We start from the raw sequence: 22919 nt of genomic DNA on the forward strand, positions 1-22919 counted from the left end.
TTGAGGACTCTGTGCTTTTGTTCATCTGGCACACCCTTAGAGCCGGCACTGTCTAGGAAAGTATTAGTCAAGTGATTAACGGTCCACTTCGATATATTCTACCAGAGTTCGACTCTATTGGGTGGTATAGACTCTATTGGTGGTATTCCGCGATAATAGGAATTAGGTTAATGTATCAGAGCTTATTAGGACCCTACTTTCTTAAAAGTTACAAAATCTTTATTTTTTGCTTAAATGTTAAAGTTGTGAAAACAATTAAGACATAAGACGAGAGAGTCGCTATTTATAAACTGGTTCTACATATATGTTTCACTTTGACTTGTTATTAGAGAGATAGACTCCATTGTGATTGAGCTACTAATCAAACACTGAATGTATTTTTTTTTATATAATTGAGAATAACAAATCATCTTTCCAGTATATAATATCTTAACCTTTGTCAAATAATTTTTTTTTTTCATTTTTAAAGTGTTTTATATTATAATTATAGTCACTTAGCTTTTCTAATTAAATTTTGACATATGCCAATTGTCAAAATTATAAAAGAAAATAAATCATTTATCCAAATTTTTTTAAAATATGCAAAAACATTTGAGAAATTTTAATTATTAATTGAAATCATGCCATCATAAGCTATGGTTTCAGTAGAAACGCAACTCCTAGTTCGTTAACTTTTTGTGCTCTGTTTTATAAGTTGCTCTGGTTTTGGTTATGATATTATTGCATGTTTCCTTTATGACCAAACACTTCTGTAAATATCCTTTTGTTGATTAATTAATTTCATATTTCAACAAAAAAAAAAAAAAATCATCCATCATTAAAGACTTCACTAGCAATCTCGTTAGCTTTCAATCCATTAAACATTTTCCAGAAAATTAACCAACTAGAATCAAATTGAAACCCTAAATCCCACCAAATCTAAAATACCAAACCCCTATCCGGTTAAGGCCGGTCCAATGCAGAAGAAGCTTCGGAAGGATCGAAGATTTGACCAGCGAACAAAACAGTTCCGGTTTTGTCTTCTCTAATCAAAAAGAGAAATGGATGTTCTGCCACAAAATCTATCTTCTCCGGCTCAAACGCACAGCTGCCGGTTAAACACACGACAAAAGCAGTAGCAGCCGCAGCTTCAGTACCTTCTTCATCAATCTCAATCAAAGCTTTCTGATATAATGACACTTTAAGCTCAAAGACGTCATTAAAAACACTTGAAGCTTCAAAACCGAATTCGATCTTAAATTTTGGAATTCTGAAATCACCAACATCAACTCGGTATTTCGGAATATGACTATCCAAGAATCCAGGAGTAGATGTCATTCTCTCCAAAAGATTATCCAATTCACCTTTCTTGTCAGGGAGATAGAGATACATGGAAAACTTGCGGTTGGTATCATCACGGCTTTGTCGATAAGGAAGCTTGAGGACTTTGAAACCATCATAAGCCTCTATGAATTGCCTCTTGTAGCTTCTCATGAAAGGCACAGAGACTGATTTGTCATTGAGAAGGTGAAATGGTTTCTCTTTTGTCATGGACTTATCAAATTCCTTTTCCCAAGCTCCCTTGAAGTACAATGCGTTTCCATATATCCAATTAGTTAGGCTTGTAACAGATCCATAAGGAAGAAGATCTTTGATGAGGTCATTGGTGTGACGTGAAGCCCACGTATTTGTTGGTGTAAGCTTGAAGAAGAAGTAACTTGGGCGATAAGTTAGTTGTTTTATTAAGAGATAATGTCATATCTTTGGGAGTTATCCATAGATATTAGTTTTAGGAGTTATCTAAAACAAGTCATAGTTTGTTTAGGATTAGGTCTTGTGTTTTTCTATATAAGAGTTGCCAAAGCTTGTGGTAAACCTTAAGAGATTTGAGTGAGAGATTAAGGAGAGCTTTAGTTTGAGTTAGTTCTAAAGTTAATAAAAGAAGTGCTTTTATAATCCTTGATCTTAATTTTCGATTCTAGATTTGGTATCAGAGCCTATAAACTTTGTTTCTCAAAACGTGATTAAGAACAAAGATCGTTAGAGATATGAGTGAATTGGCCACGACGGGTGACAAACCAAAGGAGGGAGTATCCTCATCCATACAATGTCCGATGTTAACAAATTCCAACTACACAGTTTGGACCATGAGGATGAAGGCAACTCTCCAAGTCCATAAGGCGTGGGAAACAATCGATCCCGGTTCCGCTGACTTAGAGAAGAACGATTTGGCCCGTGCTTTATTGTTCCAATCTATACCAGAGTCGATGATCCTACAAGTTGGAGAACATGAAACCGCAAAAGGTGTCTGGGATGCCATCAAAGCCAGAAACCTTGGAGCTGATCGAGTGAAAGAAGCTAGGTTACAAACGCTTATGAATGAGTTCGATAGGCTGAAGATGAAAGAAAGTGACACAATCGACGACTTTGCAGGGAGAATCTCGGAGATTTCTACAAAAGCAGCATCCTTAGGGGAAAACATTGAAGAGACAAAGGTTGTTAAGAAGTTTCTTAAGAGTTTGCCTAGGAAGAAATACATCCATATAACTGCAGCTCTAGAACAAGTTCTAGATCTTAAGAACACAACCTTTGAAGACATTGTAGGAAGGCTTAAAACTTACGAAGACCGAGTCTGTGATGAAGACGAAGATTCACAAGAAGATCAGAGTAAGCTCATGTTTGTGAACTCAGAATCACAAGATGGAGGAAGAGGACGAGGTCGTGGTCGCCTTGGAAGAGGCCGTGGAAGGTTTGGATATCAAAACAGAGATTACGGGTATCAACAGGGCTATCAACAGAGAGATAAGTCTAAGGTAACATGCTATCGATGTGATAAAACAGGGCACTATGCCTCAAATTGTCCTGATCGACTTCTCAAGTTAATCAAGTTTCAAGAAAAGGAAGAAGAAGACACTCAAGAAGCCGAATCTCTTATGATGCATGAGGTAGTATACTTGAATGAGAGGAATGTGATGCCAAGAGTTTTTGAGACGTGTTCCGACAAAGCTTGGTATCTCGACAATGGCGCCAGTAACCATATGACAGGACATCGAGCTTGGTTCTGTAAAATGAATGAGATGGTCACAGGAAAGGTGCGATTTGGGGACGACTCACGAATTGACATAAAAGGGAAGGGATCAATCTTGTTTGTAAGCAAAACCGGAGAAAGAAGGATCTTAGCTGATGTATACTACATTCCTGACCTCAAAAGTAACATCATAAGCTTAGGACAAGCCACTGAAGCAGGTTGCGATGTTAGAATGAGAGATGATTACTTAACCTTACATGACAGAGATGGAAATTTGCTAGTCAAGGCAACAAGATCAAGAAACAGACTCTACAAAGTGAACCTGGAAGTGGAAGAAACGGATTGTTTGCAGCTTGTGGAGTCTAACGATTCAACACTATGGCATGCTAGACTCGGACACATCAATCTTGAAACTATAAAGTCGATGGTTGCAAAAGAATTAGTCACAGGAATTCACAGTGTACCAAAAGAAAAAGAAGCGTGTGCATCTTGTTTACTAGGAAAACAAACAAGGCAAACATTTCCAAGTTCAACTTCTTATCGAGCATCACAAGTATTAGAACTCATCCATGGTGATCTCTGCGGACCGATATCACCTTCTACAGCTGCCAAGAAGAGATATGTATTCGTTCTAATAGATGATCACTCTCGTTACATGTGGTCAATATTGCTAAAGGAGAAAAGTGAGGCATTTGACAAATTCAAAGGATTCAAGAAGCTGGTTGAACAAGAGAGTGGAGCTAAAATCAAGACACTTAGAACCGACAGAGGAGGAGAGTTCATGTCTCGTGAGTTTCAAGAGTTCTGTGTGATAGAAGGCATCAATAGGCATCTAACGGCTCCATACACTCCGCAGCAAAACGGAGTAGTTGAGAGAAGAAATAGGACTCTCATGGAAATGACTAGAAGTTTACTTAAACACATGAACATGCCTAACTATCTTTGGGGAGAAGCTGTGAGACATTCAACTTATATCATAAACAGAGTAGGGACAAGAGCCTTGACAAATCAAACACCGTATGAAGTGTTTAAAAACAAGAAGCCGAATGTAGAACACATGAGAGTTTTCGGATGTATGAGCTATGCTAAGATAGATGGACCACATCTGAAAAAACTTGATGACAGGTCAAAAGCTCTTATATATCTTGGGACTGAACCCGGTTCAAAGGCATATCGCCTCTTGGATCCGACAACTCGAAAAATCACAGTGAGCAGGGACGTCGTTTTTAACGAAAACAGAGGCTGGAAGTGGAGTAATACAGAAGAATCTAGCCAAGAATCAGGAACTTTCACTCTCAATTTAGGAGACTTTGGAAATCACGGGATTAGTGATGAGAGCATTCAAGAAACAGAGGAAAACAGAGTGAACAGAGACGATGACAATGGTTATGACGAAGAAGATGAAGATGCAGCAGATAAGGAGTCTGAAAGTGTTGAAACAGAGCAGACCCCGACAGTGCAAACCCCGATGGTACCTTTATTGAGAAAATCAGGAAGACAAGTCACAAAGCCGAGTTATCTTAGTGACTATGTGTTAATGGCAGAAATCGAAGGAGAACATCTTTTGCTCATGATCAACGAGGAACCAAGTGACTTAAGAGAAGCAAATAAGTTACAAGAGTGGAGGAATGCGTGTGAAGAAGAGATCATGTCAATAGAAAAAAACAAAACATGGAGTCTTGTTGATCTTCCCATTGGTTGTAAACCAATTGGCTTGAAGTGGGTTTTTAAACTAAAACGTAACTCCGACGGAAGCATAAACAAACATAAGGCAAGACTTGTGGCAAAAGGGTATGTGCAAAGACATGGGATTGATTTCGAAGAAGTATTTGCTCCGGTAGCAAGAATTGAGACAATACGTTTCATCATAGCGTTAGCAGCTTCAAACGGATGGGAAGTGCACCATTTAGATGTTAAAACTGCATTCCTCCATGGAGAATTGAAAGAAGATGTGTATGTAAGTCAACCTGAAGGTTTTGTGACTAAAGGAAGTGAAAGAAAAGTTTACAAGCTACACAAGGCTCTCTATGGACTAAGACAAGCTCCTCGGGCATGGAACACTAAGCTAAACAAAATTCTCAGAGAATTGAGCTTTGAAAAATGTTCTAAAGAGCCTTCGCTTTACAGAAAGAAAGAAAAGGAGAACCTTCTCATAGTAGCTGTCTATGTTGACGACTTACTAGTCACGGGATCAAGCTTGGATGTGATACTTGATTTCAAGAAAGGAATGGCGGGTAAGTTTGAGATGAGCGACTTGGGAAAACTCACCTACTATCTCGGAATTGAAGTGTTTCAAGGAGATGATGGGATTGTGTTAAGGCAAGAAAGATATGCAAAGAAGATACTTGAAGAAGCTGGGATGAGTGAGTGTAACGCGGTTCATACACCAATGACTTCAGGTCTTGAACTTTCTAAGGCACTAGAAGAGAAGCGAGTCAATGAGAAAGATTATAGGAGGAACATCGGATGTCTTAGGTACCTACTTCATACACGACCTGACCTTTCTTTCTGCGTTGGGATCTTGAGTAGGTACTTACAGGAACCAAGAGAATCACATGGAACGGCATTGAGACAGATTTTAAAATACATTCGGGGAACCTTAACTCATGGTCTACATTTTAAGCAAGGAATCGAGTCAGGTTTAGTGGGCTATAGCGATAGCAGTCACAATGTAGATCTTGATGATGGAAAGAGCACCGCTGGTCACGTCTTTTATCTCAATGAATGTCCTATTACATGGTGTTCTCAAAAGCAACAAGTGGTAGCTCTCTCTTCTTGCGAAGCCGAGTTCATGGCAGCTACGGAGGCAGCCAAGCAAGCTATATGGTTACAAGAACTGTTTGCGGAAGTCATTGGAGTAGAGTGTGACAAAGTAACTATAAGGGTTGATAACAAGTCAGCTATTGCACTCACGAAGAACCCGGTATTTCATGGAAGAAGCAAGCATATTCATCGAAAGTATCATTTTATACGTGAATGCGTAGAGAATGGTCAGATTGAGGTGGATCATGTTCCTGGTGAAGAACAAAGAGCAGATATCTTAACCAAGGCACTTGGAAGAACTAAGCATAAGGAGATGAGAGATCTCATTGGAGTTCATGATGTGTCAATAGAAGATTTCAAGCTTAAAGGGGAGAATGTTGGTGTAAGCTTGAAGAAGAAGTAACTTGGGCGATAAGTTAGTTGTTTTATTAAGAGATAATGTCATATCTTTGGGAGTTATCCATAGATATTAGTTTTAGGAGTTATCTAAAACAAGTCATAGTTTGTTTAGGATTAGGTCTTGTGTTTTTCTATATAAGAGTTGCCAAAGCTTGTGGTAAACCTTAAGAGATTTGAGAGAGAGATTAAGGAGAGCTTTAGTTTGAGTTAGTTCTAAAGTTAATAAAAGAAGTGCTTTTATAATCCTTGATCTTAATTTTCGATTCTAGAGTATTTACCTCCTCACGCACTTCTTCAGCCTTCAAAACAACAACACAAAATCCATATTCACAAAACCACAACCGAAGATCATAGAATAAAAATTGCAATAGAGATCACATAACTCTTAACCTAATAATCAAGCAAAATCAGAAACTAACCTTGTTTCGGAAATCAACTTGAGTGAAACTAGCCTTGAACAACTTCTGAAAGAGATCTTCCCAGTCGGGGTTACACGAAAGCGATTGCTCCATCCACACACCATTAACCGCCGCGATTTTAGGCCCGCCTCTTTCGCTTCCGTCTCTGAGGACGACGGAAGCGAGTTCGTGGAAGATGGCGTTGATCTCTTCGGTGGAAGAAGACCTAAGAAAGGAGAGGATGAAGGATTTTAATGATTTGCTGTCAGAGGTGGCAGCAGTCATGGTGAGAACGGCGTTGATCGATGCCGGAGAGAAGACAAAGTTAGAGTTTTCGGCGACGGCAGAGATTACTTTCCCTGCAAGGAACATAGAAACGTCGTTTTGGTTCTTCATCGCTTCTTGCATATTCATCTTTTGCTTTTTCTTCGTTTTTGAGAGAGAGGGATCTGTGATTTCCGATGTGCTAAGTTCTTGGTTTTTTCTTTTGAATCCATATTTTAAGTTTTCTTCTGTGCATACTCTCAAATACATGTGAATATATATAGAAGATGTAAGATGCTTTTACTAGGGTATACAACTTTCACTGCATAGCAAAAAAAAAAAAAAACTATAGGGTTTGGTGCAGTAAAAATTTCTAAAACCTAACAACAATTTTTTTTTTAATCAGTTAAGAGAACAAAAAAAGTAAAAATACAATAATTATAGATTTGGAAAACAAAAATTTCTATATAATAAGATTTGTATGATAACACAAGCAGATTAGGTTTTATATAATAAGATTTGTAATTTAAATGTATTAATTTTATTAAAATATGGCGATTTAATTAGTGGACATAAAATGAAAAAAAAAAAACTTAATGGGCATATCGGCCCATTAGTGGCGGCGGGCACCACTCCAAGATAAACCGTCATTCTTCACCGCCCGTTATAAGTTAGATAATCGGCAGACGTGACTGACACGAAATTGAAAACCTTAGATTTCTCAATCGGGAGGCTTTCTTTTTTCCGGCGACAGAGAAAAGAACAAAGAGAAGAAGATGTCGACTCGAATAACTCCTGGTGTAGGAGCTAATCTTCTCGGCCAACACGCCACTGAAAGGAACCAAGACGCCACCATCTACGTCGGAAATCTCAGTCCTCAGGTTCTTAACTTTTCCAACTTCCATGACTCTCTTCTTATGATAATACCAGTTCTTGTTCTTGTGAGTACCTAAAGAAAAGAAATTTTAGGGTTTCGGAATGATTTATAGTGAAACTGATCTATTCTCTTCTTTGAATTTTTAGCTTTCTGAAGATTTGCTTTTGGAATTGTTCGTACAAGCCGGACCAGTTGGTAAGTTAATATCAATATATCTCGTTTAGTTTCGAATGGTAAATTTAGGGTTTGGTTTGATTCATATTTCTGACATTAGCTTATATATATATATATATATATCTCCTCTGGTTTTTGGATTTGCATCAGTTAGCGTCTTTATTCCAAAAGATAAGGTGACAAATCTTCAACAAACATTTGGATTCGTTCAATTCCGTAATGAGGAAGATGCTGACTATGTAAGTGTCACTCTCTATTTCTTTATGTGAGAGGTTTTATTAGACTTCTTTTTGGGTACAATGCTAACAAATTGCAATTGTTTTTGTGTAGGCAATTAAGGTTTATAACATGATTAAGCTCTATGGGGAGCCTATACGTGTTAAAAAGGTATCAAATTGTATCTCTTAATTACTATGATTATTTTGTGAGTTTTGATACTAACATTTTGGTTTCTTGATGAAAATTGTATTAGGCATCTCAAGATAAGAAGAGCTTGGATGTTGGTGCTAACCTTTTTATTGGAAACCTTGATCCTGTAAGTATCATGATATGGTAATACACAGAAATTGGTAAATTCAACAATAGCTGACTAGGTTTTGCTTTTTTTTTTACAGGATGTGGATGAAAAGATGTTGTATGATACTTTTAGCGCGTTTGGTATGGTTGCTGATCATCCTAAGGTTAAATTCTTTCTTTCGTTTGACTCTTGATCTGGTTTGTAGCTAGATACCATTCTTTTGGGAAATTAAAAGAATCTGATTTTCATCACAACTTTTCATTTCAGATAATGCGAGATCCCGATACTGGAAACCCACGAGGTTTCGGTTTCATTAGCTATGACTCTTTTGAGGCATCTGATGCTGCTATTGAGGTAATTCTCTGTTTATTTTATGACAACATTTCGATAAATAATGTCTCTACTCACATAATCCATTGTTAGTATAATAACTAGTAATTCCTCTGACATTTCTCCGACCTTTGCAGGCAATGAGTGGACAATATCTGAGTAGTCGTCAAATAACAGTCTCTTATGCATACAAGAAAGACACCAAAGGAGAGCGACACGGTACTCAAGCAGGTTAGAATGCTCTTTATACTCTTGTCTTGTCTTAACTTATGTTTTTTTCAGTTTCTTTCCATCATTGGAACAATAATAACAGATTACTTTTGTGAATTACAGAGAGGCTTTTGGCTGCTACAAATCCAAGTTCCCAAAGAAGCAGACCCCATACGCTATTCGCAAGTGGCCCCTCTACGCAGATTAATGCTCCTAAAGTTAACGGTCTACCACGTCCGTTCGCTAATGGAGGTATGCAGCCTGTCCCGATCCCGGCTCCACATCCACCACCACCACCACAAGTGTATCAAACTCAGCCACCATCTTGGCCTTCTCAGCCACAACAACACGGCTTAGTGGTTCCACCACCGCCCATGCAATTCCGTCCGCCTCAAGGTATGCAGCCGCAACCACCACCTCCTCAGTTTCATCATCACCAACAAGGTTTCGGTGTTCCAAGGCCGCCACCACCATATCAAGCCATGGGAATGCACCAACATGGCTGGCCACTCCAACATATACAGCAAGGTGTACCACCACCACAACAACTACCTATGCACCATCATCATCACATGTCTATACCTCCACCACCACCACCACACCAAGGTTGATGAATGATGATCATCTTTTGAGTCTTGGACCAAATCAATACATTGTTCTAAAAATCTCCGCATACCTTCTATTACTCTCCGCTTAATCGCTAGACCCACCCTATATGCCTCGATTAATGACTAATAACTACAAGAAAACAGCTAAAATCTTACGGATGTTTCCGTCAATTTTCCGTCAGAAACAGCTATATAACCCAACAGAAAACCGTCGGTTCTAGAGTGTCGGTAATTCATCAGAAATCAGAAATTACCGACGGATTTTCGAGGGGAATATTACCAACGGGTTACTGATAGACATTATTGTCACTAAAGCCATCGGGAATCCGTCGGTATACCTCATCGATAATCCGTTGGTTGTAATTTCCTTACGGATTACCGATGGTTTATCGCTAATAAAATAACCAACTTTCTCCGTTACTACCGACAGATAACTGAGGGATGTTACGAAAAATCTCCGTCATTACCAATGGATAACTGAGGGATGTTACGAAAAATCTCCGTCACCGACGGATAACTGAGGGATGTAACGAAAAATCTCCGTCATTACCGACGGATTACTGAAGGATGTTACAAAAAATCTCCGTCAAAACCGACGGATTACTGAGGAATGTTACGAAAAATCTCCGTCATAACCGACGGATTACTGAGGGATGTTACAGAAAAATTCTCTGTCATAACCGAAAGATTATCCAAAGGATTTTGTTTATTTTGTTTTTAATATATTTTCAAATAAATAAAATTATTGAATACTTTTAGAAAATATTTAAATTATAAATTAAGAAATTGCATTAATATTTAAATTTCATAATTAGTAATGAAAACATTTTAAATTCATAAACAACAAATTGTCTAAACAAAGAGGGAAATCATAAAAATCACGACAACTTCGCGCGCATCTCATTCATGAGCGTTGCCATCTCCTCATCCCTCTTCTTGTACTCCGCATCTCGCCGCATTTTCTCCACTTTCTATTCTTCTAATGCCGATTTTTGTTCTTCCATTTCTATCTCGAAAGTCGCAATCCGCTCATCCTTTTCTTTCATGGCTTGATGAAAATCGATGAGCGGAGAATATGAGGAACCCGAGGAACGAGAAGAAGATGATATTTGGGAAAGATTTCCTAACCCAAAAATCCGTCCCTTGGATTTATGGGTTTCCTACAGGTCAAATAAGAAAAATTAGTTAAACAACTTTTTTTTTTTTGTCAACCACACATTAATTATTAAAAAAATCATTGATTGGTTACCCAATTAGGAGGAATAGTACTTACAAAAGTAACTTCAGTAAATAATAGACGAGAAGAACGGGCTAAGCAGTCCGCCTTGACATTACATAAACGAGAGATAAAGGGAAAGCGAGAAAAAGGGGAAAGAGACACCAATCAAACCAAATTCGTCTAGTTGATTGGAGAAGGCTGGCCATTCTTCAGGTGATTGTACCATCGAGACTAACTCTGAGCAATCTATTTCAAACGCCTGACAATCGATCCTTCTTGAAAGGATATTCTTCATGGCCCAAATTAAGGCTTCCATCTCCGAGTGAAGGGGGGAGGGGCATCTCCGGAGGCACTTTGCACCTAGCAATATTGTTTGATCATTTCCTTGAAAACACCACCATCCTATACCCATAGTTGGATCCGAAGATTTCCAAGAGCCGTCAATCCGGCATCTTAAGGATTGGATTGGGCTTTCCAGTATTTCCGTAGTTATAGTAGTTTCGATCGGTTCCAACTGAGCATCTTCCCACATTGATTTCTCACTCAATGCGTGATTTAAAATATCTGTGGGTTCAGATTGTATTCATTTAAAAACTTTTTTATTCCTATCTTTCCATATAAACCACAATATCCAAGCAAAACAGTTGTTTCTGTCTCCCCAATCTGGAGGAAGTGGTAACCTCCAATAAAGATAATCTAGATTTAAAAATTCCGAGCTTAGAGGAAAAATACCCGAACACATAGATATTGGAGATAATTCCCATATTTTTTTTTTTGAATGGAGACAGGCAAATAAAGCATGATTTATTGTTTCGTCTGCCATCTCACACTTTTTACAGATAATATCACAATGAATCCCTCGATGTGCTAATTTTGAGGTAACTGCCAAAGATCCGGAGGCAATTTGCCATAAGAAGTGTTTTATTTTTGGTGGAGCTTTGATTTTCCAAGCTTGTGCTTGTAATTTTCTATAATTTGGGCCCATTCGATTGTTTCGTCAACCCTCGAGCAAGTCGATATCCTGACTTTACAGTATATTTTCCGGATTTTGTATAATGCCAACTAAGCCTATCTGGTTTATAAACTTGACTAATAGTTAGTTCACTAATAATTTGAATATCTACCGGATCAAAAAATTCTTGTAAAATTGGAAGGTGCCATTCCTTAGAAACTGGATTAATTAAATGATTAACCATTAGGCTTGGAAGTAACAAATTCTCTCTTCCATTTGCAGGTCGTGGGTTAACATCGGGGGTCCAAGGATCACGCCATACCGATATGTTAAAACCCGAGCCCAGGGACCATCTTGCACCCATTTCAACAAGTCTTTTAGTCGAAAAAATACTCTTCCATCCAAACGATGGAGAGTTTGGCTTTTTAGCATTTAAAGGATGAACATTTCTAAAATATCTTCCTCTTAGTACTCGAGCTACTAAAGAATTTGGGTATTAGATTAATCTCTAATACTGTTTAGCCAACATGGCATTATTAAAAGTATCTAGAGAATGAAAACTCAAACCTCCTTTTTCTTTAGTTATATTAAAATAACTTTAAAATATTAAAATAATAAATAAAGCATATTAAAATATTATAGAAACAAATATTACCTCGTATAGAATTTCGTTCATCTTCTCTCATCCCTATTCAGAGGAAGTCACCGAACCATCAACAAATTGGGAAAGGAGTTATGTCTCTTTACGCTCTTCGTCTTTTCGGGGACCATCTTTGCTTGACCATCTTGTACTTGCTTTGTTTTTTTGTTGGTGTGCATATCTTCCATCAAAGTAAGATTATCGGGTACCACACCATCTTTAACACTACATGCAAAATATTTTCAAAAAGTTTGAAGACTGTATAAAAATTAATTAAAAGTAAAAATAATTATAAAAAAAAACTTACAAGTTGTCGTTGTCGGCTACAGGCGCTCGTTGCACATGCATTGTGCGTAGCAATGCCCAACCCGCCTCGGTTGCTTTTTTTGTTCTTCGAATTATTCTTGGAAAGTGTTATCGTCTCCGGTTGACCCCAATAGCGAACCAAACCAACAAAGACTTTCTCGTTCGCCCCTTTTGGCATCTTTCCTTTCACCCACCTTCGATTCAACTCGTGCAAAGTGTAAGAGTAATGTTTAGCGGTAATAGTCTTGAATGCTTTGCGAACATCATTTGTGAATCCCGATGCCAAGTGAAATCTTGCTAAAAATTACCAAAAAATGGATTAGTAAATTAAAAATAAAAAACAAAAACACTAAATTAAGAAATTAAGGTTGAAATGTCCATTACCACCACAATCAGGAGTCATCTCTGCTCCAAAATCTCGTAACTGTTCTAGTAAATTATGCCCATCGATTTCAGGAGGTGGCACATTAACCACTTGCTTATTCTTTTTAAACAATGTTCTCGTACGCCGGTAAGGATGATGAGCAGGTAGAAATCGTCTATGGCAATCAAACCAACTCGTCTTACGTCCGTGCTTGATTGGAACGCATCTGTGTTATCTTGACAATACGGACACGATAACTTTCCATGATTTTTCCATCTAGATAGTATCCCATAAGCTGGGAAGTCACTGATAGTCCACATAAGTACTGCACGCATCTGGAAATTCTGCTGGGTTGATACATCATTTGCGTTTACACCATGATCCCATAACATTTGCAACTCATACATCAATGGCTGGAGGAACACATCAAGTTATCTCTTTGGATGATCTGGACCGGGAACAAGAATCAAAAGGAAGAGAAACTCTCAACGCATGCATAAAGATGGCGGCAAGTTGTAAGGTGTTACGATTATTGGCCACAATGAATATTGCCTTCCATACTTTTCAAATGGGTTGAAACCATCTATACATAATCCTAAGTACACGTTCTGTTGCTCATACACAAAATTTGGATACACAGATTGAAAATGTTTTCATGCTTCAGCATCTGAAGGATACGTAATCTCTCCATCTGATCTATGTTCTGCATGCCATCTCATTGGACCCGCCGTACGCTCAGATTGATATAACCGATTCTACCTTTCTGTTAAAGGTAAATACCATATCCGCTTATGTGGAACAAGAACCCGACTGCCAGTTTGTTGATATCTCGGTTTACGACAAAATCGACATCTAGTCCAATTTTCGTCTTCTTTCTAATAAATCATGCAATCGTCTTCGCATACAACTATCATCTGATACGGCAAACCAAGACCGGCAACCAACTTCTAAATCTCGTAATATGTACCTGGAAATATATTATCTTCAAGTAAAATATCTTTAACAAAATCTGTAATCACATCCACACATTCCTCAGTCAAATTATAGTCCGTCTTTATGGTCATCAATCTGCTTGTAGATGATAAAGCCAAATGACCTGCTCTACATCCTCCATATAGCGGTTGTTTATTTGCATCCAACATAGAAAAAAAACTCCCATGCTTCTGAATTAGGTTCCTCTATAACTATCAACATTTTCACCCAGATAATGCATATTTTTCCTATATGCATCATTAACCATCTGAACAGTACCTACTCCATAATCTACTTCTGTTCTAGGTTCCTCTACGCTAGCAGCAATATATGGTTCGCTAGCACTAGAATATTCGGGTCATTTGGCTTTAACAATGAAGAAACCAAATCTTGTAACCCGGCATAAAACCATTGGAATAAAGATTACTCCATACTAAATCAATCCTTTTATTATGAGAATTTCGAGAAATCGAACATGGACATTTCGACTTACGGGGTTTCTTGGCCCTAGGTTGTTCACAAGCTAAATCCATGAACTCACCTACACCACAGGCGTACTCATCTCTTAATCCGTGCAACTCCAAATCTAGCATTGGTTCGTCCATCCACGATCGAAAATAATAAGAAGAAGACTTTTTTCGGGTTTTTTTCAAACAAAGATTGAGTATGAGTGAGATGATGAGAATGAAGCGGGTTTGGGTATTTATAGAGAAAAGACAACCCATATCTATCAGTAATCTGTCGGTTTTCCGTCAGTAATCTGTCGGTTTCCCGTCAGTATGTTTGAACTTTTAAACGGCTATAAAACGGCTATATTAAAGGATATTTTTTTTTACCGATTACTTACGGTGTAAATTAACGATAATAATTGCCTCAGTATTCCGTCAAAAAACAGAAAAACATTACCGATGGAAATGCTTCCTTTAGTAAATTATCTTCCATTTGTTTGAACTTTTAAACGGTTACACGAACGGATATATTCTTTTACCGATTACTGATGGCAAATATTATCGGTAATGATTCCTCACTAATCCATCGGAAAATAAAAAATTACCGATGGAAATTATGCCGTCAGTTAATTATCTACGGAAAACCGACATAATCCGTTCCGTCAAACAACAATCAGTTTTCTGTCGGTAATTACCGACGAATCTTAAACCGTCAGTAACGCTGTCAGTTTAGACCGTGTTTTCTTATACTGAATCCTTTAAAAATTAAAATCAAATACACAATTACTTTCCGCCTGAGCCGATTACTTCCCGCATAATCCGATTACTCTCCGCATAATCTTACATATCTCGATTATTTTTAGATTGCAAATATAAAAAAACTTTTATTTTTGTTAATCAAACATTTGAATTGGGAGTTTGTGATGTTTAGCAATAACTTATGTTCAAATTTTAATAAAATCATAGATGTTTTAATAAAAATCATAAAAATTTGTCTCCAAAATACATTTTTATGTGTTTACTGTAATTTTAAAAACATTATTGGATTAATATGTTTTTTAAATATTAAAATAACTCTAACTAGTCTCCAATTTTAATCCAATTTTCTGATTAATCGCTAGACTCATACCGAGCTCCCGACTAGCGCCTAGCGATTTTCAAACAAGGCTCGAAAATCATTGAGATAAATCATAAATGTATCTAAAGTATAAATTTATCTAAATGTATCTAAAAATTTATGTTTATATTATATTACTTAATGCATAAAAATTGGAGGAATGTAAGAAATAATTTAAAATTTAGGGGATGTTATTGGTTTATTAATTTGTAAATCCATATAGGATTTGGAAATTTCTATTAATTATGAAATCAAGATATATAGATTTTGAAATAACATGTGTTTACCCATGGATTTGAATCCTTCTATTTTTCTCTTTCAATTCCATACAAATCCATTAAAAACATAATTTAGATTCTCAAATCCAAAAACAAATGACTAAACGAATAACATAGGATTTTAACTAGTATTTATAAATCATGGAACTAATAACACATGATTTTAATTAGGATTTTAAAATCAATGATTGAATAACAAATGATTTTTGTTTGGATTTCTAATTCCTTATAAATCAATGAACCAATAACCCCTCCTTAGTATATACTAAAAAAATCATTGTTGTGTAGACGATATGTAAAACGTTTTTTCTTTGTGAAGAAAACAAAACAAAGTGGACATAACTTTAGTTAAATATGGATAAAGAAAGTTCATTAATGCAAAACACGTATATAAATGTATATAATTTAAAAGAAAGACTGTCTACCGAGTACCTTCTAGGCGATTCTATCGGCGATCTATCACCGACCTCACACCGACTCACTTTTCTGGTGTTTTCCTTGCCGTCTTCGTGCGGATTCAACTTTCCGGTGGTCGTACCGGGTTGCTCTTGTCAGTTGTTGTCGATCCTCTGTGTTACTTTGGGCAAAAATGGGGAAGGATTTATGGGAATCGTTTCAAAATCTAAATCTGGGTTCAGAAAGAACTCCACTAAAGATGTCAGTTGAAGCAAGGCGTTCCCGAGATGCGGATAATCGCTTAAGCCTAATTGTCAGAGGCTTAAATCCTCATCATCAGAAACCAATCATGATCAAGGGAGCTTATCCCAAAGCTTGGCGATTAGATGGACGAATCACGAGCAGGATAAATCACAATCTCTGGATGGTTGCAATTGATAGATGGACCAATCGAAATCTTCCAACTTTCCTCTCCCAAATCTCCTTTTGGGTTAAAATTCTGCATATTCCAAAAGACTTTCGAACAGATCCAGTCATAAGAGAAGCAGCAGGGGTTCTTGGGCACATCGATGAAACCAAAATTATAGAAGCCACTGCCGAGTCTGAAGGAGAAGTCTTGGCTCATGTTACCATGGACATTACTAAGCGTCTAATTTTTGTCAGATCGATTGAGTTTGAGCCTGCAGTACCTCCGGTTCAAATTCGATTTATCTTCTCCAAATTAAGAAAGTTCTGCTTTACTTGTGGGTCTCTTTTACATGATGAATCAATTTGCGATATGGGATCTCCAGTTCTCCAATTGCAGAATGATGCACTTCGACATGGTGCTGAGCAGATGCAAGGGGTAAACCAAGAGGAAGATGAAGCCATGAATGACCAATCAGAATCATCAATCCAAGTAATTGGCACCATAAATCCTCCTCTGTTGAGAGGAACCAACAGTTTGTCAATTACTCCAGAGTTTCAACCTATAGCTGTCAAAGAAATGGAAGGAACATCTAAGGTTTCTCAGAGCCGAAAAAGATTAGCTGTGCAGGTGGATTCTCAGAATGAGAATTCTCTCACTGAAGTGAGTGAGAACCGTATTGCTCAACCTGATAACCCAATTGAAGTTGTAGGTCAAACTGATCCCATGTCCAAGGAGGTAGTTGAGGAGCCTAGTCATTGCCTGGATAGAGGTCAGAAAAGGAAAGGAGACAGTTTGTTGGAGGAGGATCAAGCTTTAACTAGTAAACCGAGAACCAAAGGTAATTTTCACAACAAAGGGGAGGTGGCAACCCCTAAACCACCATCGCCTCGATGAAGATACTACATTAGAATTATCAGGGGCTAAAGAGGAACCCTCTGACAATTCCATATTTGAAAGACATCAGGAAGTCTTCTAAACCTGATGTCATGTTCTTCGTTGAAACTAAAAACGGCTATAGTTATGTGAATAACTTATGCAAGGATCTTGGCTACGCCCATAGTTTTGTTGTAAATCCGGATGGGCTCAGTGGCGGAATGGCGGTTTTTTGGAATGATCGTGTTCAAATAGACTTTTTGGAGACGCCAACGCTCTATTACACTGATATGTATATATCGGAAGACGGTAGGTACTCCGCACACCTTTTGTCTCACTTATCTCTATGGACATCCGGAGAAAAAACAGAGAAATGAGTTATGGAAATATATGACTCGCCTAGCAGCATTGGGTTTATATCAAAGTAAGCCTAGACTTGTTCTCGGAGATTTCAATGATATAAAGAGTAATGAGGAGAAATCTGGAGGACCACGCAGAGCAGAGTCAAGTTTTAGAATTTTTAGACAGATGCTCAATTCCTCAGGATTACATGAAGTCAAAACGTTTGGAGGCAAGTACACTTGGATTGGACAGAGATGTAATCACAGAGTAAAAACAAGGATTGATAAGGCTGTGGCTACTGCTGAATGGCAAGATCTGTTCCCTAAAGCTCATGTCCATTTATTACCATGGGGAGGATCAGATCATCGTCCTATTCTCCTGGATACCAGTGATAAAAAATGGCGAGGTTACAAACTCTTCAGGTATGATAATCGATGGCGCTTTGAATCAGAAGTTAAAAATGAAATTCAGAGAGTTTGGCTTACACAGTGTCAAGACATTCCTGCGGCTAATTTTAATGAAGCAATTAAGAAGTTTAGAAACAGCCTCTGTGGAAGTCGAAACTAACACAATCGAGATTTGTCTAGGGTTTTAATTTAGGGATACGATTTGCGAGAATTCTCAAAGAACAACAGAACCAATTGATACCAAAGATGGTGTTCTTGATCTTATTAAGGAAAAGATGACTTTGATCGTACAAGAGTTTGATCGTAAAGAGAAAGATATTTGTGCTGTGAGAGCTTTGCGTAGTGTGAATTCTAGAGTGATCTCGCCCCCCTCTCCGCTTGAGCCTTGAGTTCTTTATATAGGGGTGATAAACCGCCTCTCCCGCGATATTCTCGGAAGATTTCCATTTATCTTGAAGTCGGCTTAGAATATCGCGGAATAAGGATAATTTCCTTATTCTTCGGAGTTTCTTGGAAGATATCCTGATTTGAGTTGATCCTTTGAGATTCTTCCTTATCATTTCCGGGTTTATCGGAAATGATCCTTCTCTTTCGGAAATGACGACCTACTTGGAAATGGTACTTTTGAAGACGAATATTTTACCAAGTCTTTGCCTCGGGTGACTTGTGCAATCGGCTCGGGGACAAGAGAGGCACGGCCCAGGCTCCCGAGGGAAACCGGCTCGGGTCCACGGAAGGAGCCAGCTTGGGGGTCCTGACACGAACCGGCTCGGATTCCCGGAGTGAACCGGCTCAGGCACTTGAAGGGAGCCGGCTCGGGTTCACAAGCTTGCTGATAGACCCCGAGCAGACTACGGGCGTTCCCCGAGGCAACCAATGCAGTGACCCGAGGTGAATGGTACTTTGCACCGAGGTGAATGGCAGTTTGCACCGAGGTGAATGGCAGTTTGCACCGAGGTGTCTTCAGAAGTTCCCTGAGGCGTTCGAAGTTCGGCTCGGTGCTATGGGATGAAATCCGACCCCAACAGTTAGCCCCCCAGCTCGTTGGTTCGAGGAGCAACTGATGAGCTTCACGACTGTTAGTCCGAGCCGTTTTTAACTTTGTTCCGAGCCCATCCTTGTATGCCGCGAAATTTTCAATGTTTCAAAGATGGTTAGTGTCCTTCGGTGATTCTGATTCTTGACGATTCAAATCCCTTTGACGCTTCATCTTCTTCTAGCGCGTGTGACGGTTGAGATTCTACCTCGAGAAGTGGAAGAGTCCTCTGCTGATTCCCGAGACCCGTGCGGATGTGAAGTATCTTAATGTTGGTCACGCGCACCCGACGCGCCCGAGACTTGGGCGGATGCGAAATATTATTAAACTCGTGTGTACCCGACGCGCCGAAGCGTTCTATAAATATCCGACTCCTGCTTCATTTTCTCATTTCGCAATCTGCAAGGAAAATTTTTAAGGTTCGCTTCTTTTCTCTCTGATTTTGATCTCTTTAATTTCCTCTGCTTTGCTTTATTTTCGGTTGTTCCTCCGCCGTGCCAGATCTTAGATTTGGTTTTTCCGATTTCAAATCTTGTTTTTCCGATTCTTTTTGATTCACCCGAGCCGAAGATGTCACTCTCTGATTCAAGTGATTCGTCCCGAGGCAGAAACATTCCTGTTCATGAAAGGAAGATGGTTTGGAGCAGTCCCTCAGAAGGACCCGAGGCTAGTTTTTCAGATCGCTCCGAGCGGAGCGGTGATAGCGAAGCAAAATCGTCATCCGTGGACCAAGATCCGAGCCAATTTGTGGCTCGGGAGGATACAGTTGCGAATGTGGCTCGGGATGAGGATCTTCCTGATGACCCCGAGGCAGCTTTAAATACGGGGAGAACGCGTCCTCTGTCTAAGGACGAAGCTGGGGGTTTCGTTGGCAAAAAGCGCCCGAGCCGTCTTTGCTCCCTGTAAAGGCCGAGGCGGTTCACTATGATTCCGACGCGGAGGCGAGAATGCTTCAGGCCAGGATGCAAGCGGCTAAGGCTCTACAACAGAAGACGAAGCGAGCCAGAAAAGTAAAAAGGCCCGACCCTCCTGGTTCTACGCTATCCACCGAGGACTCCCTCAGAGAATTGAGAGTTCGGTTCGGTTTCAGTGAAGGAGTCACGATGAGGCTTCCGACCCTGAGTGAACGAGCCGATAATCCTCCCGAGGGGTTCTTCACGTTGTACGAGGGGTTTTTCAGTTTTTGTTTCCTGTGGTTCCCTCTCCCGAGGCTGATCGTTGAGTATTTGTGGTCGTATAAGATTGCGTTGGCTCAGATCTCAACTCGTGGACTGCGGCATCTTATTGGGATCTTAGTAAGGAGTTTCGAGGCGGATAAAATTTTGTCCCTCGGGCATTTAAGGAATTTCCTGGAGGTTCGTCGTAGCCCGGGTCCTCTGGAAAGATACTATATCTCGCCGAGCAAAAATAAAAAAATCATTGGCGGGTTCCCGAGCAAGGATGAGAAGTACACTGATCATTTCTTCTTCGTAGCGATTGACGAGGACTCCGTCTCCGAGGGATGCCTTGATAAAATTGTTGCGAAATGGGGCAAAATCGGTAGTTTACCCGAAGCGTTTGAGTTTTCTTTCTGTCGTGATTTGATCGATTTTTTAACCAGTTTTGTTTTCATTTTCAGATCGTAACCCGACGTTCCTCGAGATTGTCCCCGAAGATCTTTTAGAAACTCACGAGGAGTTGGCTTCCCGGAAGTGTAACTGGACCAAGCATTTTACGCTCAAAAGAGTAGAGAAAGCGCTGAGATTACTCCGAGGCGTGTCCTGTTCATCATCATCATCCTCTTCGGATCACCGATTAAGCGGCTACATGGAGATGCAGAAAGCGAAGATGACGCTAAGGGAGAAAAAGGCTGCTGAGAAGGAAGCGGCCGAGCAGAAAAGAGCTCTCGAGGCGGTTTTCAAACCTTTGACCGAGGGGTCTAGAAGGCCCGAGGCGTCCGATCTACTCGAGGCGTCTGGCAGGCCCGAAGTGGTTAAGGGCCCCGAAGGATCCGGGGTTGATCTAGTTGTTACTTCGGTTCCTCCCGAAGCGATCGACGATGTTCCAGCTGGGGACAGTGGAGTTCAAGCTCCCGAGGTCGAACACACCGAAGTTGTGGTCGGCTTGGCTGCTGGTAGACAGGCCAAGTCTAAGGGAAAACGTCCTCGGGGCGACCACTCTACCGATAAGAGGAAGAAGTCGAAGAGCGATCACAGCAGCTCTCGACCGATTTACAAGGACAAGGTGGCCGTTGTTGACAGCCCCTGAGACTCTGGCCGAGGCGGAAAGATACGCCGAGACTTCGGCCAACTTTCTGAAGGTAATAATTTTTGTTGAACCTCTTGTTTCAAAGTTCTTTTCCGTTCCTAACATGTCGTTTTATCCCCAGGCATTCTCCTCAATGAACACGCTGGTTCGTTCTTACGAATCCGCGAACCGCCAACGCGAAGCTGCCAACGAGCAGTTTGAGATGGCCCGAGCGGAATCGGAGAGGAGAGTAACCGAGGCGACCGCAGCAAGGGAGAGGGCCGAGGAGAACGCTCGAATTCGGCAGAAAGCCGAAGCGGAGATTGAGCGCCTCAACCACCTATTTGCCGAGGAGAAGTCCTTTCGGGAGGCCGAGGTTGCTCGAGCCAGGAAGGCTGCCAAAAGGGAGGTTACCGAAGAGTTCGCCAAGCAGATCAAAACGATCGAGGCGAAGCTGGAACAGTTCGACCAGGTCGCTGATCGATACATGTACTTCTCCCAGGCTAAGGCTAACGCCGAGCTGATTGTCGAGCTCGAGGAGGGCAAGTCGATCGAGGACGAGAAGAAAGAGGTAGAGGCATGGAAAGAAGAGTTCGGGGACGCCGAAGCGGAGTATTCTCAGCTCGCGGTCGAGCTGCTCGAAACTTTGAAGATTCCTCCGGTGTCGCCCGACTCTGCTCATGATAGCCTTGGGAATAGGTCGGTGGAGGGCGAGGCGATCGAAGTTGGAGTTATCGATCAAGCAGGGACGAACCTGGGCTCCGAGGCTGCGCTTGTTCCAGACGAGGAGCAGGATAAGTGATCCCGAGGCGCCCCTTCTTTTATGCTCTGGATTTGTTTTGATTCTTCTCCTTTTTGTAAGACTTGTGCCTGGACGGCTTTATCCCTTTTGAACGCATGTTTCTTTAAATAATTGAATTGTTTCGTTCATCTTGAGTTGCTTCCGAAGTAACTTCGTAAACATGACTTGTTCATCGAGGAGTTAGTCTTTTCCGAGTCGTTTTAGCTTCCGAACCGAATTATACACCAATGTCAATTGGGTTTTGGTAAAAATGAGTTTCGGTTCAGTAGAAGTTATCTTTCGGAATAGCGAACCAGTGTTAAGATAACTGGGTTTTTGTAAGTGTGATGTGAAAAAGTTAATTCTCCCGAACAGTTTCTACTTCCGAACTGAAAGTGAAATGGATCGTTCACCAGTGTTAAGGTAACTGGGTTTTGGTTATATGGGACTAATCTCTATCGGTTGCGACCTGAGCTGATATAGTCGAAGCCAGTGCTTAGAAGCGAACTGGGGTACCAGTGTCGAAGTCGACTGGGTTTTCCGAAGACAATCTCTTGGTGGTCAGATATCTCCGACCGAATTGTCTCGAATACTTATATAGCGCG

The 22919-nt window shown here is 40.0% G+C and overlaps 4 protein-coding genes and 1 long non-coding RNA gene across 6 annotated transcripts; 2 read left to right on the top strand and 3 right to left on the bottom strand.

Moving 5' to 3' along the window:
* Positions 1-805: 805 nt before the first annotated feature.
* Positions 806-1644, bottom strand: LOC9319904 (serpin-Z2). The gene has a single exon (XM_021030622.1). It carries the CDS (start codon positions 1528-1530, stop codon positions 943-945), a length of 588 nt encoding a protein of 195 aa, XP_020886281.1. The 5' UTR covers positions 1531-1644; the 3' UTR covers positions 806-942.
* A 4932-nt stretch (positions 1645-6576) lies between these two features.
* LOC110230131 (serpin-Z2-like) lies at positions 6577-6981 on the bottom strand. The gene has a single exon (XM_021032128.1). It carries the CDS (start codon positions 6979-6981, stop codon positions 6577-6579), a length of 405 nt encoding a protein of 134 aa, XP_020887787.1.
* A 501-nt stretch (positions 6982-7482) lies between these two features.
* On the top strand, positions 7483-10171 carry LOC9321990 (splicing factor 3B subunit 4). The gene is made up of 9 exons (XM_002883791.2): positions 7483-7712; positions 7855-7903; positions 8033-8121; positions 8213-8269; positions 8355-8417; positions 8497-8562; positions 8667-8753; positions 8867-8960; positions 9063-10171. The coding sequence occupies exons 1-9, from the start codon at positions 7608-7610 to the stop codon at positions 9548-9550; spliced, it is 1098 nt and encodes a 365-aa protein (XP_002883837.1). The 5' UTR covers positions 7483-7607; the 3' UTR covers positions 9551-10171.
* A 240-nt stretch (positions 10172-10411) lies between these two features.
* Positions 10412-15318, bottom strand: LOC110229749. Of its 2 annotated transcripts, none has more exons than XR_002333136.1 (3): positions 13049-15318; positions 12374-12961; positions 10412-10707 (listed from the first exon to the last, which is right to left on the bottom strand). It is a non-coding gene; the product is annotated as an uncharacterized LOC110229749 (long non-coding RNA). The 2 variants fall into 2 exon arrangements; XR_002333135.1 differs by having other exon boundaries at positions 12374-12583; positions 12666-15318.
* Positions 15319-19262: 3944 nt separating this feature from the next.
* LOC110229645 (uncharacterized protein At3g60930, chloroplastic-like) lies at positions 19263-22467 on the top strand. Its single transcript, XM_021030253.1, has 2 exons — positions 19263-21606; positions 21676-22467. The coding sequence occupies exons 1-2, from the start codon at positions 21346-21348 to the stop codon at positions 22333-22335; spliced, it is 921 nt and encodes a 306-aa protein (XP_020885912.1). The 5' UTR covers positions 19263-21345; the 3' UTR covers positions 22336-22467.
* The last annotated feature ends 452 nt before the right edge of the window (positions 22468-22919 follow it).

This window comes from Arabidopsis lyrata, assembly GCF_000004255.2.
Source record: "Arabidopsis lyrata subsp. lyrata unplaced genomic scaffold ARALYscaffold_3, whole genome shotgun sequence".
Taxonomy (NCBI): Eukaryota; Viridiplantae; Streptophyta; class Magnoliopsida; order Brassicales; family Brassicaceae; genus Arabidopsis; species Arabidopsis lyrata.

Excerpts from the sequence above, each read along its gene's own strand:
- LOC9319904 (XM_021030622.1), bottom strand. The coding sequence starts at position 1,530 with ATGACAAAAGAGAAACCATTTCACCTTCTCAATGACAAATCAGTCTCT.
- LOC110229645 (XM_021030253.1), top strand. The coding sequence starts at position 21,346 with ATGTTCCAGCTGGGGACAGTGGAGTTCAAGCTCCCGAGGTCGAACACA. Across the intron at positions 21,607-21,675 it reads CTTCGGCCAACTTTCTGAAG|GCATTCTCCTCAATGAACAC; the intron begins GTAATAATTTTT and ends TTTTATCCCCAG.
- LOC9321990 (XM_002883791.2), top strand. The coding sequence starts at position 7,608 with ATGTCGACTCGAATAACTCCTGGTGTAGGAGCTAATCTTCTCGGCCAA. Across the intron at positions 8,418-8,496 it reads TTATTGGAAACCTTGATCCT|GATGTGGATGAAAAGATGTT; the intron begins GTAAGTATCATG and ends TTTTTTTTACAG. Across the intron at positions 8,563-8,666 it reads TGGTTGCTGATCATCCTAAG|ATAATGCGAGATCCCGATAC; the intron begins GTTAAATTCTTT and ends TTTTCATTTCAG.
- LOC110230131 (XM_021032128.1), bottom strand. The coding sequence starts at position 6,981 with ATGAATATGCAAGAAGCGATGAAGAACCAAAACGACGTTTCTATGTTC.